This window comes from Lissotriton vulgaris, chromosome 3_1 (assembly GCF_964263255.1).
Source record: "Lissotriton vulgaris chromosome 3_1, aLisVul1.2, whole genome shotgun sequence".
NCBI classification, from domain to species: domain Eukaryota; kingdom Metazoa; phylum Chordata; class Amphibia; order Caudata; family Salamandridae; genus Lissotriton; species Lissotriton vulgaris.
Window position 1 is genome coordinate 337,787,120 of NC_141689.1, and position 19,899 is coordinate 337,807,018.

Genomic DNA, 19,899 nt, shown 5'->3' on the forward strand with positions numbered 1-19,899 from the left:
TGTCCCACGAGTAGGGATGTTGGCTAGGGAGTAGCCCCGCCCCCTGGATCCAACAGATGGATACAGACTCACATGGCTGGTACAGCAGAGTGACCCCATGCATTCCACACCCATTTATTATATCCCTTCTGGCGACACCTGGCCAGAGGGTGTCATGTGTTCATTTCCATGTCCATGCAGGATAAGCAGGACTGATAACCTTCTACAATGAGGAACTCCTGGCCCATGATACACTGAGTCTCAAGCCAGTAATGAATGATAAGTTAGAGGGGATACAGGAAGGCTGTCTAGATTCTGTCACCTTAGATTAGCCCTGGCTGGCCCTGTGACCACAGACTGTGCTGCTCTTGTTTCAGGCAGCGTACATCACAACGGTGTTTGGAGGGGAAACACTTCAAATATAAACCGATAATGGGCTGGTAAAGAGGGGGTGAACTGTCCTTATTTTTTCTTGAAGTTTAACTTGCTGATGCTTGCATTATCCTGGTAAATAGCCATTTTTAGCAAGCTGGTTTTCCACAGCATGTTAATGTTAGCACATAAGCAAGTGATGCTTGCATTTAAGCTTGAAAGGTTGTCTCTGCCCTCTCTCCAGCTGGGCCATTTAACTAGTGATTGCCTACAAGCGAAAAAGGCAGAAAGCCGTGAAACAATTTTTGTTTTGCATTCCAGTACTCAGCGTGTTGGCACTACGATATAGGATATCATCTATTTGTTTCTCCGGCCAACAGAATGTTTCATTGTGGGGCTTTCTTTATGGAAGACAAAATCCCAGAATGCAATGGTGTTGTTGGCTAAAATGCCCAAATTTACTTGTTATGCATAACCTGGAGCCACTTGTTAGCTATCTTATTAAATTTTTTCATGTGTTAGACCAGAAGTAAACTCTGCTCACATATTTTGTGAAGGTTCACTTTTTCACTTACATCATGCATTAAAATAAGAACTGGCAACATGTATCGTTTTTTTTCCTATGCAGAATGAAACGTTTTATACCGAGCTTCACAACACAATAAAGGTACAACATGGAAAGTGGTAGCGCAGCTGTCCCTAACACAAATAATATGTTAAGGAAGGTGGCAGCAGCAGAAAAGGACATCACATGGATTCTCTCATACATATAGGACAGGTACAGCACTAGTAGCTAACACACTAAAGATTGAGCAAGATGCAGTAGTTCAATTCAAGTTCAAGTTCCAAAATTTGAATAGCGCACTACTCACCCAGAGGGTTTCAAGGCGTTTGAGGGTGGGTGGTGATTTACTTATCGAATATCCAGGGTTTTAGTTGCTTTCTAAAAGAGAGGTGGTTCTGAGTGAGGCGGAGGTGGGTGGGGATAGAATTCCAGGTTTTAGCCGCTACGTAGGAGAAGGATCTTCCCCCCATGGCGGATCTGTGGATGCGCGGAATTGCGGCGAGGGCTTGATTGGACGATCGTAGTTGGCGGGAGGAGGTGTAGAAGGATAGACGCGTGTTGAGGCATTCAGGTCCCAGGTCGTAGAGGGCTTTGTGTGCGTGGGTGAGGAGACGGAATGTTATTCTCTTGCTGACAGGGAGCCAGTGGAGGTCTTTCAGGTGGTCGGAAATGTGAGCTTGCCGAGGGATGTCTAAAATGAGTCTGGCAGAGGCGTTTGGATGCGTTGAAGTTTTTTCTGTAGTTTGGCTGTGGTTCCGGCGTAAAGGGTGTTGCCGTAATCCAATCGGCTTGTGACCAGCGCGTGGGTGACTGTCTTTCTTGTTTCGGTGGGGATCCAACGGAAGATTTTTTTGAGCATTCGTAGGATGCTGAAGCAGGATGATGAGACGGCGTTGACCTGTCTGGTCATCGAGAGGGAGGAGTCCAGGATGAAGCCCAGGTTACATGCGTGGTCCGTAGGTGTGGGTGCGGTTCCGAGGGCCGGTGGCCACCATGAGTCGTCCCAGGCAGAGGGGGAAGATCCTAAGATGAGGACCTCTGTTGTGTCCAAGTTTAGTTTTAAACGGCTGTTCTTCATCCACTCGGCTACTTCTTTCATTCCTTCGTGTAAGTTGGTTTTGGCGGTGTTTGGGTCTTTGGTGAGGGAGAGGATCAGCTGGGTGTCGTCTGCGTAGGAGATGATGTTGAGGTTGTGTTGGCGCGCGATGGAAGCGAGGGGACTCATGTATACGTTGAAGAGGGTGTGGCTGAGTGATGATCCTTGTGGTACGCCGCAGATTACTTCGGTGGCCTCTGATTTGAAAGAGGGGAGGCGGACTCTCTGGGTTCTTCTGGTAAGGAACGATATGATCCAGTCCAATGCCTTTCCTTGTACACCGTTGTTGCTGAAGCGTTGTATGAGGGTGCTATGACAGACTGTGTCGAAGGCTGCGGAGAGGTCAAGTAAGATGAGAGCAACTGTTTCTCCGTTGTCCAGTAGTGTTCGGATGTCGTCTGTAGCTGCGATGAGGGCGGTTTCGGTGCTGTGTTTGGCTCGGAAGCCTGATTGAGAGGAGTCGAGGGATTTGTTGGATTCGAGGAAGGTGGCGAGCTGACTGTTGACGGCTTTCTCGATGACTTTGGCGGGGAAAGGGAGGAGCGAGATGGGGCGGTAGTTCTTAAGTTCGGTTGGGTCAGCCGTGGGTTTCTTCAGAAGGGCGCTGAGTTCGGCATGTTTCCAGTTTTCCGGGAAGGTGGCGGAGTTGAGGGAGCAGTTGATGACGTCTCGGAGATGGGGTGCGATGATGGAGTCTGCTTTGTTGAAGATGTGGTTGGGACAAGGGTCGGTTGGCGATCCTGAGTGGATGGAATTCATCAGGCGGATGGTGTCCTCAGTGGTGATTGGGTTCCAGGCGCAGAGGTTGTTAGAGGGGAGTTTTGGTTCGGAGGTGGGTGGAGTGGGTTGGTCTTCGGACTGGTTTTGAAATCTGTTATGCATTTCGGCGATTTTGTTGTGGAAGAAAGATGATAGAGAGTAGCAGAGGTCTTGAGAGGGGGTGATGTCGTTAGTGCCTGCGGAGGGGTTAGTGAATTCTTTGACGATGTTGAATAGTTCCTTGCTGTTTTGGGAGTTGTTGTCAAGTCGATCCTTAAATGCTGATTTCTTGGTGGATCGGATGAGTTGGTGGTGTTTGCGTGTGGCGTTCTTGAAGGAGGTCAGGTTGTCAGTGGTCGGGTTTTTTCTCCAGGTTTTCTCGAGAGTCCGACAGAGCTTCTTGGATTTCTTGAGGTCATCGTTGAACCAGGGGGCTTTTTTGTTACCTTGCTTGATTTGATGGTTTTTCAAGGGTGCTAGTTCGTCTGCGCTGTGGGTGATCCATTGTGTGAGGTTGGTGGCTGCTTGGTTAGGGTCCGATGAATTGGCAGGGGGGTTTTGTTGAAGCAACGAGAATAGCTGGTCGGTGGTGATTTTGTTCCAGTTTCTTCGGGGAATTGGTTTTGGGGGGTTATGGGTCGTGGATTTTTTGTAGTGGAAGTGAACGCAGCTGTGGTCCGTCCAATGGAGAGCTGTGGTGTGATTGAAGGAGATGTACTTGCTGGAGGTGAAGATGGGGTCAAGCGTGTGTCCGGCAGAGTGGGTGGGGGTGTCAACGACTTGTTTGAGTCCGAGATTGGCCAGGTTGTCCAGAAGGGTGTGGTGTTGTTGTCGTTTTTCTTGTCCAGGTAGAAGTTGAGGTCTCCCAGTAGAATGTAGTTCTCGGATGGGAGGGCATGTGGGCTGATGAAGTCGGCGATGTCTTCACTGAATTGTGAGCGTGGTCCTGGGGGTCTGTAGATAAGGGTGCCTCTGAGTGTGGTTTTGGGGTCGGTGTGAATCTGGAAGTGAAGGTGTTCGGCGGTAGTGAGGTTATCGTCGGAGCTGGTCGTGATGCGGATGGTGTTCTTATGGACGATGGCGATGCCTCCTCCTGTTTGGTTGATGCGGTCCTTTCGGATGATCTTGTAGGTGTCTGGGATGGCTATGGCGATGTCGGGGGCTGATGAGGCGTTCATCCATGTTTCTGTAAGGAAGGCGACGTCCGGCGATGTAGTGTCGAGTAGGTTCCAGAGTTCGATGGAGTGTCTGTGGACTAAGCGGGTGTTGAGCAGTACGGACTTTAGGTGGTTGGAGTCCGAGATCTGTTTGGAGTTTGTGGATTTGGTGTGGCTCCTGATGCAGTCGAATTTGCAGGAGTGGCAGGTGAAGGGTCCATGGGTGTGTCCTAGGGCGGCTTAGTAGCAGTTTGGGAGTGGGCTGGGGTTAAGGGCTAAGAGCGTTGCGGCGTCGTATGTTATGCGGGTGGAATGGGATTTGCGTGGACCAGGGGGTCTGGCGCTGGGCGCGGTCCAGGCGCAGACGGGCGTAGACGGGCTTACCTTTGGCGCACCTTCGGCGCACATTGGGCGCGAACGCTGCGCATGTACGCTGCACGTAGAGGCATCTGTCATATGTGGATGGTGGGGGGGGGAGGGGCGAGGGCGGAGCAGCTGGGAGGCGGGGGCGGGGTGGGGAGCCGGGCAGGGAGGCACAATAACAAACAACAAAACAAAATGGATGGCTGCGAGCCAAAAGCGAAAGAGGAATGGGGCACAAGCACTGCAAACGAGAACAAATAGGCAATGGCACCGGCACAATCAGGCACAATACAAATAATTAGGCAAGGCAGCACAATGATATACAGTCCAATGATGTACAAAGCGCACTTTTGCACTATAGCGCTATTCTACAAAACTAATGTGCAGTCAGGCACTACTGGTTGCGTGATCAATGCGAGCTTGCAGTTAATTAATATAGCAATCTTTTTGCCGTCTGGCGCTACGATACCAATCAGGGAGCTGGGAGCTGGGAGCAGCGTGAGGAGCAACCGCTTCTGATCCGATCAGGACGGTCACAGCGCTACCACGGGGGATCAGGGCCTGCAGTATCAGTGGGAGGGCGGAGCAGCTGGGAGGCGGGGCGGGGTGGGGAGCCGGGCAGGGAGGCACAATAACAAACAACAAAACAAAATGGATGGCTGCGAGCCAAAAGCGAAAGAGGAATGGGGCACAAGCACTGAAAACGCGAACAAATAGGCAATGGCACCGGCACGATCAGGCACAATACAAATAATTAGGCAAGGCAGCACAATGATATACAGTCCAATGATGTACAAAGCGCACTTTTGCACTATAGCGCTATTCTACAAAACTAATGTGCAGTCAGGCACTACTGGTTGCGTGATCAATGCGAGCTTGCAGTTAATTAATATAGCAATCTTTTTGCCGTCTGGCGCTACGATACCAATCAGGGAGCTGGGAGCTGGGAGCAGCGTGCGGGGCGACCGCTTCTGATCCGATCAGGACGGTCAGTAAAGGAATTTTGTTTTATTTTTGTAAACCGACATACAAGAACATACAACATACAAGTAGTATGAAACTCCTGCAAGAAATAGCCAAACCGGTTATAAAATTACCATATTACCGTATAAAGGATCATAAAGGAGGATGAATGCTCACTAACATCATGTGGTATGTTTTATCCAATCTCCTAGTCATGGGCTCTCTAGTTTGGATGAGGCTATGCCGCGCATGTCAACATTTCTGTACACCCTTTGTTGAACTGTCAGAACTATATTAAAATGTTATGTGGGTGAGTTAAAAATGTTTTCTTACCGGGATCTTCCTAGCACAGGACAAAAAGCAGGTTTAGTGTGATTGTCATAGTGAAGATTGCACAGGAAGACCTACGCAATCTTGCGGAGCAGCAGACATTGCGTTGGTCGTCCTGGTCAACTTTCACTTTGACACTCATGCTAAAATTAGCGCTTACTCTGCTCCTACTCGAGAAGGCAGAAGTGCTACCATATTTGGGTCGGCTTTTAATTTTTAGGAAACACTGTAAAGAGGTACACCACATTTGTTGGTTTTTTTTGCGATTGGATAATCCTTGATATGAACCCAGATTCCAACCACTGTGTATATTAGAATGAATCAGTCTTGACAAATTGCCAACAGATCATTATTGACTTTACCTATGGCAAGAAACACGTTGACCCTTTGACCTTTTGAGCTACCGGAGATCATTGCCTCTGCTGTTAGCCACCGCATGTTTAATAAGACAAGTAGACTCACTGATTAAAATGTTTTTGAAGACTACTTACTCTATTTTAACACACCTTTTTATATGCACACACTTCACTACACCAATCTATACTAACAGCTCTACACCTACACTTCCCATAAGACATTGGAAAAAAAGATCTCTGATAAAGAGCCCCTTTGTGGGTGCCTGTCGGGCATTACAGTGCCGACCCGACGAGGAGCACACCCTATGATAAAGCATAACACCCATATGTGTGTGTGAGGTCTCCTGTTCATAAGGGAACAGACTCCCCAATCCACTTCCTTAGATACTGACCGACCGCCTATTCTCCTGTACTTTCCTCTAAGGAACTGCAGACCCTTGCTGATAGAAAGTTATTAGTGACCCAAGAGATAAGTTGGTTGTCTTATGTTTTCTTTACATCTTTACAAGGCATTTATTGTTGTCATAGATGAAGCAACATTATAGTCTATTAAATGATCCTGAACTAAATTATTTCATGTTGCTCTCCAATTGGACTTTCTGTGAAGAAAGCAGAGGGAAGAACAGTAGTTTCCCCTGGTCACCAGTTTGATCAGGCTGGGAAGTTGTGCTCAAAGCCAGGGTCTCTGGGGAAGGGCCATCTACCTAGTTTTGGCCAGGGTCCAATACAATCTTCTGACTGGCCTGGGCATGTTATGCAAAGGCATTCAAATCCTCCATTTCTTAGAAGATGAGGCATCAGCATCGGAAAACATCCTTCTTCATATAACAGCTCCACCTTTGGCAGATGCAGTGTACGCATCACTACTTCAGAGGACAGGTACCAGCTAGGGTAGCATCAGCACAAGCAGGTACAAATTGGACAACAGTAGTGCAAGCTTTACTTTTTCACAGAATAGGAACAGCATTGCAATAGTATTCATCTCTTGCATAAGGCAAAAAGTGCAGTATTCCATTTCCTTAGTAAAGGTACAGCATCACAGAGGGGGGTCAAGCTTTCATTGCATACAGAACATGATTGGTTAAGGCATGAGTGGCATGCAGGCTACAGACAAATGTCTGGGACAGCTACTTAACTCCCTAAATAATGTCTAGGGGGAAGAGTGATTGAATATGCAAGTTCTTACACCATTCTCACTTAGGTGATATTTCACTTAAGCACCCTGAAACTTCTGCTGCTGTCACTTCAATCCTTGTTTTTATTTATTCTTTGAATTTTCAGCTATTGAGAAATTGCAGTAACCTAGTAGGTCATTGTTTTTTGCAACAGCCTTGCTACAGTCTAATTAACTGTGCTCTAGACCGGCACACATATGTCAACCTTTTCCAAAAGGATTTGAATGCAATTCCAGCCTCAGTGCTGCACCTATTCAAAATGTTGAGGACCACAAGTGGTGGAAGGCACTGTGGGCACCAAACACTACAGCTGCAAGGTGCAGATGAGGACAGACATGAACCAGAACATGCAGCGCTGATCTACAGTACTCTTGAGCTCCACACCCGTCTGGGGTGCTGGAAGGATTAACAGGTAGGCCCACATTTACTAACACATTTTCTCACAGACATGGTGCGGGGAAAACCCTTTGTTTTATAATTCCTGAGACAGTAATCTAGAGAAGCTGCTTATAAGAGAATCATTCACTAAAAGGCAAGGTCAAACATACATTTAATATGCTTTAGAAAAGGAAAAAGTGAAAGACAAATCTAGTACCAGCAGAAGCTTCAATTGTGGAGGCAAGATTAGCGGCTGACATTGCAGAAAAAGCAGGAGTCACCCATTCAGAAGCATTATTGGCAATTAATTCTGATTTTGAATCTTCCTCCTCTTCTTCAAATACATCCTCTAGTCCGACGCGATTCAAAAATAATTCTGATTTAATGGACATAAAAGAAACAATCATTACAAACCAAAAAAGAAATCTCTAGGAAAATTTAGCAAAACACTACGTTAACACTCCTCAAAAAGACCAATTTCGTTGCCTGCTCAACGCCGTTTAAATAATTGTACATAAACGGCAAATATTTGTAATAGGTCATTCACATGCAGGAACAAGGTGCTATGTAAGAACTATACAATTAAACACTAAGGGGAAAACTCATAAGTCAACACAATGTGTGCACGTAGCTCCGCAGATATCAAAGTGAAATTTCATTACAATTTCTAAAATTAATGACTCTAGATTAAACCTTGCATCCAGGCGAGTTGGAGTTAGGACAACCCAATCCCACACACATCTGTTTACCCAGAAGACGGAAAGGCGTAGAAAATGGCTGACGAGAAAATGAAACTAGTGCTTCTGCCTAGCCCACACCCACGCCATCTCAACCCCTTCATGGAATTCACACTGACTTCACCTCTGTCACATCGCATCTGGCATGTAAGCAAATTACTTCAGCCATTTGCGGGCCTCAGTCACGAAAGGTAAGAAGGGATTAGTTACTTACCTTTAATCCTAGTTCTCTTCCAGGGGTATCCTCATCACAGTCATAAGCACATGAATATTCCAGCCCATGCGCGGGACCCCGGAAACACAATCATATATGTGCTAAACATATATGTATCTATATATATATATATATATATATATATATTAAACAAACAAATGCAGCCTTCCATATCCTAGAGCTGACTAATGCTGTAAGGACTTCCCTGTATGTCTTAAGCAATACAGTACAAACCAGGGGAAAAACAACAGCAAAGCATGTTTGAAACTTTTGCACAAGTTACTTTCCTTCGGTAACGATATATCTGTAAGAAACAGTAGTTAGTAACAGATTCCTTACCTTAGAATATCCCCAGGCGTCAGACTGGATCCGGAAACTTTTGCGTAGCAGTACCCTTGCGCGTCGGTAGGCGTCGACTGCGGCTCCGCGTCTGTCGTCTGCGTCGTTGGCGCCGGGATGATGTCGCCGGAGTACTTAGACGCTGTCCTTGCGCGCTGACGTCAGTTCTTATACACAGCTTTTCCGCGCCAGAAACGCAGAGCCATGATGCCCTTTACAACTGGGGACTTGAAGAAAGAGGGCTGATCAGGGAGCCTTAAGCAGGCGGAAATGGCAGAGAGGGTGCCCAGAGCAGAGCCCTGCTGGGCAAGAGAAAGAAGAAAGAGGAGAACCTCTGAAAAGAGGGGCAGAAAGGGGATCCACAGCCTTTGCTGTGCACCATGCCACATATTTGTTCCACCTGCAGGCGTATACCGATTTTGTGGAGGGACGCCTGGCTGCCAGAATCACATTACAGACTTCAGGAGGCAAGTCAAATGGCCTCAACTGCCGCCGCTCAATCTCCATGCATGTAGGTGGAGACTGGACAGGTTCGGGTGGAGGACCGTCCCCTGCTGCTGCAACAGAAGGTCCTCCTGAAGAGGCAGACTATTCGGGGGATCGACTGACATGCTGAGTAGCTCGGGATACCAGTATCTTCGTGCCCAGTCTGGAGCCACAAGGATGACTTGGGCCCGGTCGCGTCTGATCTTCTTTAGCACTCTGGGCAGAAGTGGTTTAGGCGGAAAGGCGTACAACAGACCGCAGCTCCATTCGTGACGAAAAGCGTCTCCGAGCGAGTGCCGCCTTGGAAATTTTAACGAGCAGAACTGATGACATTGCGCGTTCTCTTCTTTGGCGAATAGATCTAACCAAGGCTTTCCCCACGGCTGAAAGAGACCTTGCGCCACAGCAGAGTTCAGACGCCATTCGTGATCCATCATGCACCGACGGTTGAGTTCGTCCGCCCTGGCGTTCAGTGAACATGCCAGGTGTTGAACCACCAGGGTCACGCCCTGATGTTCCAGCCACTGCCAGAGGCGCAGAGCCTCTGGCATGTTCAAGTTCAAGTTTGTGGATTTGTATAGCGCACTGCTCACCCAGAGGGTCTCAAGGCGCTTGGGGAAGGGGTTCATTATTTGTCGAATATCCAGGTTTTAAGATCTTTTCTGAAGGAGATGTGGTTTTGAGTAAGGTGGAGGTGAGTGGGGAGTGAGTTCCAGGTCATGGCGGCAAGGAAGGAGAAGGATCTGCCACCCATGGTGGATTTTCGGATGCCCGGGACCGCGGCGAGGGCTTGATTGGACGATCTTAATTGACGGGTGGGTTTGTAGAAGGATAGGCGATTGTTGAGGCATTCGGGTCCTAGATTGTAGAGGGCCTTGTGTGCGTGGGTGAGGAGGCGGAACGTAATTCTTTTGTTGACGGGAAGCCAGTGTAGGTCTTTTAGGTGTCCGGTGGTGTGGTCTTGGCGAGGGATGTCTAGTATGAGTTTCGCTGATGCGTTTTGGATGCGTTGGAGTTTTTTCTGTAATTTTGCTGTGATTCCGGCGTATAGTGTGTTGCCGTAATCCAGTCGACTCGTGACTAGTGCGTGGGTGACAGTCTTTCTTGTCTCTAGGGGGATCCAGCGGAAGATCTTTTTGAGAGTGCGAAGTACGTTGAAGCAAGAGGATGAGACTGCGTTGACTTGTCTGGACATCGAGAGAGGAGTCTAGGATGAAGCCAAGGTTGCGTGCATGGTCTGTGGGTGTGGGTGCTGTGCCCAGAGCGGAAGGCCACCAAGAGTCGTCCCAAGCAGAGGGGGAGGATCCTAGGATGAGCACCTCAGTTTTGTCTGAGTTGAGTTTGAGGCGGCTATGTTTCATCCATTCGGCTACTTCTTTCATGCCTTCGTGAAGATTGGTTTTGGCGGTGTTAGGGTCTTTGGTGAGGGAAAGGATTAACTGGGTGTCGTCGGCGTAAGAGATGATGTTAAGGTTGTGTTGACGCGCGATGGAGGCAAGTGGACTCATGTAAACGTTGAAGAGGGTGGGACTGAGTGAAGATCCTTGTGGTACTCCACAGATGACTTCAGTGGCTTCAGAGTTGAACGGGGGGAGACGGACTCTGAGTTCTCCCCACGAGGAATGAGGTGATCCAGTCCAAGGCTTTTCCTTGTATTCCGATGTTGCTGAGGCATTGTATAAGGGTGCTGTGGCAGACTGTGTCGAAGGCGGCGGAGAGGTCGAGTAGAATGAGGGCCACTGTTTCACCGTTGTCCAGTAGTGTTCGCATGTCGTCAGTAGCTGCAATGAGGGCAGTTTCGGTGCTGTGCTTGGCTCGAAATCCGGATTGAGATGGATCAAGGGAGTTGTTGGATTCAAGGAAGGCGGCGAGCTGGTTGTTGACGGCTTTCTCGATGACTTTGGCCGGGAATGGGAGGAGGGATATGGGCCGGTAGTTTTTGAGTTCGGAGGGGTCTGCTGTGGGTTTCTTCAGGAGGGCGCTGAGTTCGGCGTGTTTCCAGCTTTCTGGAAAGGTGGCAGACCTGAACGAGCAGTTGATGACATCACGGAGATGGGGTGCGATGATGGAGTCCGCTTTGTTGAAGATGTGGTGGGGGCAGGGGCCGGTTGGCAAGCCAGAGTGGATTGAGTTCATTAGGCGGATGGTGTCTTCAGTGGTAATTGGGTTCCAGGTGGTAAGGTTGTTGGTTGGCGGAGTAGGATCTGAGGGGGGTGGGAAGGGTTGAACGCTGGGAATGTTCTCGAAGCTGTTGTGGATGTCGTCAATTTTGTTGTAGAAGAAGGAGGATAACGCATCGCAAAGGTCTTGGGATGGAGTGATGTCGTTGGATGCAGCAGTGGGGTTGGTGAATTCTTTAACAATGTTGAAAAGTTCCTTGCTGTTGTGGGTGTTGTTGTCAAGGCGATCCTTGAGTTCTGATTTCTTGGCGGATCGGATCAGTTGGTGGTGTTTGCGGGTGGCTGCCTTGAGGGTGGACATGTTGTCTGTGGTCGGGTTTTTTCTCCATGTTTTCTCCAGGGTGCGGCATAGCTTCTTGGATTTTTTAAGGTCATCATTGAACCAGGGATCCTTTTTGTTGGCTGATTTGATCTGGTGTTTTTTCATGGGTGCTAATTCGTCAGCACTGTGGGTGATCCATTGCTTGAGATTGATGGCTGCTTGGTTTGGGTCCAGTGAGAGGGTAGGAGGGTTTTGGTTGAGTGATGAGAGGAGTTGTTCGGAGGTGATTTTGTTCCAGTTTCTTCGAGGAATAGGTTGTGGACGGTTGTGGTTCAGGGTGGTTTTGTAGCTGAAGTGAACACAGCTGTGGTCCGTCCAGTGGAGGGCTGAGGTGCGATCGAAGGAGATGTGCTCGCTGGAGGTGAAGATAGGGTTGAGCGTGTGTCCGGCTACATGGGTGGGGGTGTCAACAAGTTGTTTGAGTCCGAGATTGGCCAGGTTGTCCAGAAGGGCGGTGGTGTTGCTGTTGTGTTTGTTTTCAAGGTGGTAGTTGAAGTCTTCTAAAAGAATGTAGTTCACGGAGGTGAGGGCATGTGGGCTGACAAAGTCTGTGATGTCATCGCTGAATTGAGTGCGGGTGCCTGGAGGCCTGTAGATGAGGGTGCCTCTAAGTGTGGTCCTCGGGTCGGTGTGGATCTGGAAGTGGAGATGTTCGGCGGTAGCGAGATTATCATCGGAGCTGGTCGTGATTTTGATGGCGTTCTTATAGATGATGGCGATGCCTCCTCCTGTTTGGTTGGTGCGGTCTTTACGGGTAATCTTGTAGCCGTCCGGTATGGCAATGGCGATGTCGGGTGCTGAAGATGTGTTCATCCATGTTTCGGTAAGGAAGGCGATGTCCGGTGATGCAGTGTCGAGTAGGTCCCAGAGTTCAGTTGCGTGTCTGTGGACCGAGTGGGTGTTCAGCAGGATGCACTTCAGGCGGTCAGAGTCGGGCTGTGTGTGGAGGAAGTGGGTTTGGTGAGGGTCCTGGAACAGTTGAACTTGCAGGAGAGGCAGGCGAATGGACCGTGGGTACGTCCTGGGGCGTCTTCGCAGCATTGAGGAGCGCGTCCGGGGTTGAGGGCGAGGAGAGTTGTGGCATCATATGTGACTCTAGTGGGCTGGGTATGGTGGGGACCAGGGGGACAGGCGCTGGGCGTGGTCCAGGCGCGGACGGGCGTAGACGGGCTTACCTTTGGCGCACCTTCGGCACGCATGGGGCGCGACCGCTGCGCGTGAACGCTGCCCGCAAAAGTATCTGGCATAAATGGATTGTTGAAGGGGAGGGGCGAGGGAGGGCCAGCAGGGAGGCGGGATCGGTCGGAGAGGACGGGCTCCGAGGCACAAACAACAAACAAAATGGCATCCAAGTCAAATTGCCTAAATCAAGGGGCACCCGAGTGAATGTCGGCTTCACAACACGGTAAAATGGAAGTTAAACACTCGCCAATGCTTACACACACAAGCGCAATGCTAAGTGGCAGCTGGCAGAGACAACAGCTGGGCATGCGTGCGCGAGTGGCACCACAATAGTGTTTCAATCGGCAAAGCGCTAGTTAATGAAAATTATGCACACGCTTGGTCTACTGTTACATGCAGCGCAATGGCAAGCAGTGGGTTTAAATGCACAAATATCACAGGCAGGGATCACAGGCTGGGCAGCAATACGATACCACTGGAGCAGGGAGCTGGGAGCAGGGAGCGACCGCTTCTGAGAGCGTCAGGACGGTCACGACGCTTCCGGGGGTGGGGGCTAGGTTATGTACTTCGTGGGAGGGAGGGTCAGCAGGGAGGCGGGATCGGTCGGAGAGGACGGGCTCCGAAGCACAAACAACAAACAAAATGGCATCCAAGTCAAATTGCCTACATCAAGGGGCATACCGAGTGAATGTCGGCTTCACAACACGGTAAAATGAAAGTTAAACACTCGCCAATGCTTACACACACGAGCGCAATGCTAAGTGGCAGCTGGCAGAGACAACAGCTGGGCATGCGCGAGTGGCACCACGATAGTGTTTCAATCGGCAAAGCGCTAGTTAATGAAAATTATGTACACGCTTGGTCTACTGTTACATGCAGCGCAATGGCAAGCAGTGGGTTTAAATGCACAAATATCACAGGCAGGGATCACAGGCTGGGCAGCAATACGATACCACTGGAGCAGGGAGCTGGGAGCAGGAAGCGACCGCTTCTGAGAGCGTCAGGACGGTCACCATAGGGTCCACGACCCCACCCGGCCCTGTTTGTTGCAGTACCACATGACGGTGGTGTTGTCCGTGAACACCTGCACTACACTCCCCCAGCCAGAGGGGAGGAATGCCTTCAGTGCAAGCCGTATCACCCGCAGCTCCAGAAGGTTGATGTGGAGCCGGGACTCCACCGGAGACCAGAGGCCTCTGATCTCCGCCTCTCCCATGTGGCCCCCCAGCCCTGGAGGGACGCGTCCGTCACAACTACGTTCTCCGGTTGGGGTAGGGAGAGGGATCTGCCGCTGACCCAATCGCGGTCCGTGAGCCACTAATAGCACATACCAATAATGTCAGACAGACATATTAATGAACACACACACTTTCTTTACTTGTAGAGCGATCCCCTGACGAAGGGCCAACTCAGCGCCCGAAATGCATTGGGAATAGAAAACAGGGATCATTCATGTATTTATGACAAGGAAACCTTGATGTTACTTACAAGGATGATATGAACTTTATGAAAACAACCATGAAAATAATGAGTTGATGAATAAAAAATACTTCAAAAGCAAAACCCTTTGAATTCGAAAAAACGTTATTGTTCGATAAATGTGAACAAGACTTCTTCAGTCTTTTACAAGCAGTGCACAGAGGAGCCTCCCCCATGCTGGGGTAGCTTTGTAATAGCCCTCTGAGATGAAGACATGGTCGGAAAAGTTGCCCTGATGCTGGGCCCTCTGAAACTTCAGGTTCCACTGCAGAGCCCGCATCCGCCACCTGGCGTGATGCACCAGAAGGATGCAGGAGGCCATCAGCCCCAGAAGCCGCAGCGTCAACCTGACCGAGACTCGAGCTAACGGCTGAAAGATCAGAATCAGAGCCTGAATATCCTGAACCCGCTGTTCGGGAGGATAAACCAGAAACTGCGCCGAGTCTAGAACCTCTCCGATGAAGAAGAGCTTCTGAGAGGGACACAGGTGTGACTTCGGCACATTGATGGAGAACCCCAGCAGGTGCAGGAGGTTGGCCGTAGTCTGGAGGTGGCTGACGACTGTCTGGGGCGAGCCCGCCTTCAACAGCCAGTCGTCGAGGTAGGGGAAGACTGAAACCCCTAACCTTCGCAGATGAGCTGCGACCACCGCCATCACTTTCGTGAACACACGTGGGGCGAAGGGGAGCACGGTAAACTGAAAGTGCTCGTGGCTTACCGTGAACCGCAGGTAGCACCGGTGGGCCGGCAGGACGGGATTGTGAAAATAAGCGTCCTGCAAGTCCAACACTACCATTCAGTCTCCCGGGTCCAGGGCAACTAAGACCTGAGCCAGTGTCAGCATCTTGAACTTCTCCTTCCGGAGGAAGCCGTTGACGTTCCGCAGGTCCAAGATAGGGCGTAGGCCCCCTTTGCCCTTCTTGGGAACCAGAAAGTAGTGGGAGTAGCAACCACACCCTACTTCTGGCCCAGGAACACACTCGATGGCCCCCTTGGCCAAGAGGGCCATAATTTCCTCTTGCAGAAGATTCAAGTGATCCCCGACACGCGGTGGTACTGTGGTGGCATGGCTGGAGGGGTCGCCTCGAAGGGGAGGGAGTAGCCCCTTCGGACGATTTGCAGCGCTCACCTGTACGACGTAACAGTGCGCCAGTGGAGGAGGTGATGGCAAACCCTGCCCCCCACTGGCGTCACGTGGGCCTGAAAGCTCAGACTAGGAGGGCTTTGAGGCAGATGCTGCGGGGGTGCATGTGGACTGGCCTCGCCGTTGTCCTCGGGCAACGCCACGGCGGTTACCACGTTGGCCACTGCGCTGGATGGTAGTCTGCGGCCCGTGTCTGGCTGGATGTGTGGGGGCGTCCCTTCCTTGGCCACGAAAGGAGCGAAAGGCAGCAGTTTGCTGGAGCGGGGCCGACAGGCCCAAAGGACTTGGCTGTAGCTCTGGAGTCTTTAAAGCGCTCAAGCGCACTGTCTGCCTTGTCGCCAAAGAGCCGACGGACATCAAACGGCATGTCCATAAGGGTGTTTTGGACATCAGCCGAAAAGTTGGCGGACCTCAGCCAGGCCGGGCGACGAATCACCACAGTCGTTGCCATTGCCCTGCCTAGCGAGTCTGTTGTATCCAGCCCACACCGGATTGAATACGGTGCCGCATCTCGACCCTCCGCAAGGGCTTGGGCGAGTTTAGTCCAGGCCTCCTCTTGACATTGTGGCAGCACGTCCGCGACAGTGTCCCAGAGAGAGTGGGAATAAGGGCCCAAGAGGCACGTGGTGTTAACTGACCGCAACCCCAAACTCAGTGAGGAGAACATCTTCTTACCATACTGTTCGTACCTCTTGGTTTCCTGATCGGAGGAGTGTAGGAGAGTAGGGTCGGCAATCCTATGGTCACCCCAGATTTTTGCTTTTTGCTTCACTGGTTTACGACTTTCCCTGGCTGTGGGCCTGCTAATCAGACCCACAGCCTGGCTGTTCTCTCTCTAAATTGACATCCATGTACTTTAGGTGCATTTACCAATTGGTATTTGGTCACTCTTGTAAGTCCTTGTACAGTGTACCATAGGTACCCAGGGCATAAGTGAACCTAAGGCCTACCAGGGGCTGCAGCATGTATTACGCCACCCCTGACTGGCCATCCAAACCTGACACAACTGGCTGATCAATCAGCTGGGGCAAGGTGGTGTAATCATCCTTTGTTTTAGATATAGTATACCTATATCTAAACCTACAATGGACACATATACTCATATAAGTCACTCCTATGGCAGGCCTTAACAATCCTGGAGGCAGAGTGCTTGGAATTATGTGAGATATTGCTCTGGCATGAGCTGAGCCTGTCTGCAGCTTTCGGAACCAAGTCCTTTAGCTGTTTCCATGATAACGCTATACCATATACTCTTAAGTGCATTATAACCTCGCGGTTATTGCTAACCTTGGCATAGCATTATCAAAACATGTCGAGTAAGGTGTCATACGAATTGGAATACTACCCCCTCGCCAGTTCTGGCGACGGGGGTAGCATTCCACCCTTCTAGAGGGGCATGACATGTATGTAACTGTGAACCCCAGTTAAAGTTAACTCAAGCCTCAGCATCACAAAATGGATGCTGCCACCACAGACATAAGTCTGACCTCCTGCTGCTGGGAGTCCTTCCAGCGAGGGAGGCCTGGACAAAGGGTTTCCTGCCTTGGGAGGTGCTAGCACCATCCCAGACAGGATTTTGTGTATTAGGTAGGACAGGCCTGAAAGGAATGAGACATGCCTGGGGCACACAAGGTGCCCTGTGCATACACCGGTTCAAACCAGTTGCTGGGGCACTCCAGCCCCAGCTCTGGCGCGAAACCGGACAAAGGATAGGGGGTGTAACCACCCCCTTCCTGGTCCCACCCATAGGAGGGACCTAGTCATAGTACAGCCCCCTTTAGGAGAATAAAGGTAGGAGCTGGCCCCATTCCAAATTAGATTATCCTGATTTGAAACTACAAGAATAAACTCTGGACTTCGACGTTCTGTTCCAAAGAAGACTGAAGAAATCTCCCTTGTGGGCGAGGAGTGTCCACCCTGCATCTGCAGGCACCATCAAGCGTCCTAGCGGTTCACTTTATCGTCTTCCCGAGTGGATCCAGACTTCAGAGCCCGACGAGACCCGGACTTCCAGACCTCTCCGACCTCTACCTACATCTGCAGCACAGCTGAGATCCGTGGGTGCGACAAGACACGTGGGACCGGCCATCTTGGAGAAACTGCACTTCACTTCCAGCACGACTTCAGAGGCATCCTCGACGAAGTGCTTTGGGGATTGAGAAGCCCCAGCCCCGAGGAGCTCCTGCACAGAAGGAGATCAGCCATCCAGCATCCACGAGATCTGCGTGGGGCCCTTTTGCTTGATTGCTGCTTGACGCGTTGTCTGGTCACTTGCCGGCTGGCTAGTGGCCTCCTAGACGACGATCCTTGAAATCCACACCGCTGGTCTGGTTGCTCCAGACTGGCCCCTGCTTCCCTGCAAAGGAGAAGCACCCGGACCCTCCTGGTCCGCACCAGACGCCTTTTCCACTAACCTCGTGGGTTGCCTTTGCCAAGGCCTGTTGACTCTGAATCCGGATCCAACACCGCCGACAGCGAGAGCCTGCGTGGGACAGTTCGTGCCTCCCTCCTCGTCGTCGAAGACACCACCTGGTCCACGTAGCTGCTGAGTCAAGCTTCCACTCTTCACCTGATCGCGACAACATCATCTGGTTCCTTCCTGGTTCCACTCCAGTCACTGGCTAGTGACTGTGAACATTGTCCCCTCTGCTTTCAGGTCTTCATCCTCCTTGATCCACCCTTGGATCACTCCGGGCATCTTCCATCTGGCCGCCTGCAGCATCTTTTCTTCCACGCTCCATAGACTTCAACGCGGAAACCCGACACACTTTGACACCTATGCACCCGCAGCCCATGGGTGAGGTAACAAGAGCATTTCGGTGCTCAAGGGTAGATTGACTCTCCTAGTGTCCAGATTTCCAGTCGTTTTATTCGGAACTGTCTAATACTTACCTTTTCGTAATTTGTACTGTCCATTGACTTTGTTACGCATCTCGCGTGTGAGTTCACACTCTGCACACGCGTCCCGTGGGCCTCCTATTACTTACCTCAGGTCAGGATAGTGTAGTCCCAGCGATCCTACAGCCTCTGGACAGCTCCATTCCTTCCATCGATTTCCTTATACCATTTACTTAGTATATGGTTTGTCGTGCCCCCAGGGCACCATTGTAATTTTTGCAACTTAACGTATTTTTCTTAAGAGTCTTGTCATGTGCTTAGCCCTCTGATCTCATAAAGAGTTCAGAGGTGTTTGTTAGTTAATAAATATCTTGTTTATTTTCATAACTACCTTTGTGGTGTCCTTTCATTTGGTATTCAAGGGGTTATATGTGGTAAAACAGCTGGCTTCACATGCCAAAAGAGTTTAGCCTAAGACTGCTTTGTCCATGCTACCATTAGGATAGCTGGTCTATAAGGTTGACTTACAACCAATCACCATAAGGGTTGTTTGGACTGATACAAGGTGATTACTAGAATTAGTGTACAAAAGGGGGTGGTGATGAACAGAGTGTCTGAATTGAGCAGACCACTCTTACCCAGTCCAAAGATCAGGGCTTGATCCATCACCGTTATTTATCTCACTGCCCCATCCCAGCTCAGAACCTGGCTATATGCAAATCAGTCTGTCCCTGGCCCAGTGCATCATGGGAACAGGGCAGACTAAACTACCAAGCCAATTCTTTACCAGAAAGGAGACAAGCTACCGGGGACCGGTTTCTGGCATTTCAGCCGTCTTCGGCCCGGCTTGCTTGAATCCTGATGGAGCAGTGAGAAAGGGACTCATGTCTGAGTATACCCTGCCACACCTATAGTGGCCAAAATCGATTTACAAAAGGGGGTGGTGATGAACAGAGTGTCTGAATTGAGCAGACCACTCTTACCCAGTCCAAAGATCAGGGCTTGATCCATCACCGTTATTTATCTCACTGCCCCATCCCAGCTCAGAACCTGGCTATATGCAAATCAGTCTGTCCCTGGCCCAGTGCATCATGGGAACAGGGCAGACTAAACTACCAAGCCAATTCTTTACCAGAAAGGAGACAAGCTACCGGGGACCGGTTTCTGGCATTTCAGCCGTCTTCGGCCCGGCTTGCTTGAATCCTGATGTAGCAGTGAGAAAGGGACTCATGTCTGAGTATACCCTGCCACACCTATAGTGGCCAAAATCGATTTACAAAAGGGGGTGGTGATGAACAGAGTGTCTGAAGTGAGCAGACCACTCTTACCCAGTCCAAAGATCAGGGCTTGATCCATCACCGTTATTTATCTCACTGCCCCATCCCAGCTCAGAACCTGGCTATATGCAAATCAGTCTGTCCCTGGCCCAGTGCATCATGGGAACAGGGCAGACTAAACTACCAAGCCAATTCTTTACCAGAAAGG

General features: G+C 50.2%; 1 protein-coding gene across 1 annotated transcript in view; it reads right to left on the minus strand.

Moving 5' to 3' along the window:
• CPLANE1 (ciliogenesis and planar polarity effector complex subunit 1) overlaps nucleotides 1-19,899 on the minus strand; it is a 2,360,818-nt gene that overhangs the window by 459,762 nt on the left and 1,881,157 nt on the right. Inside the window, exon 43 of the mRNA XM_086960545.1 lies at nucleotides 7,711-7,869. Within this exon, the coding sequence (XP_086816671.1) occupies nucleotides 7,711-7,869 (159 nt within the window). The remainder of the gene's footprint in view (nucleotides 1-7,710; nucleotides 7,870-19,899) is intronic.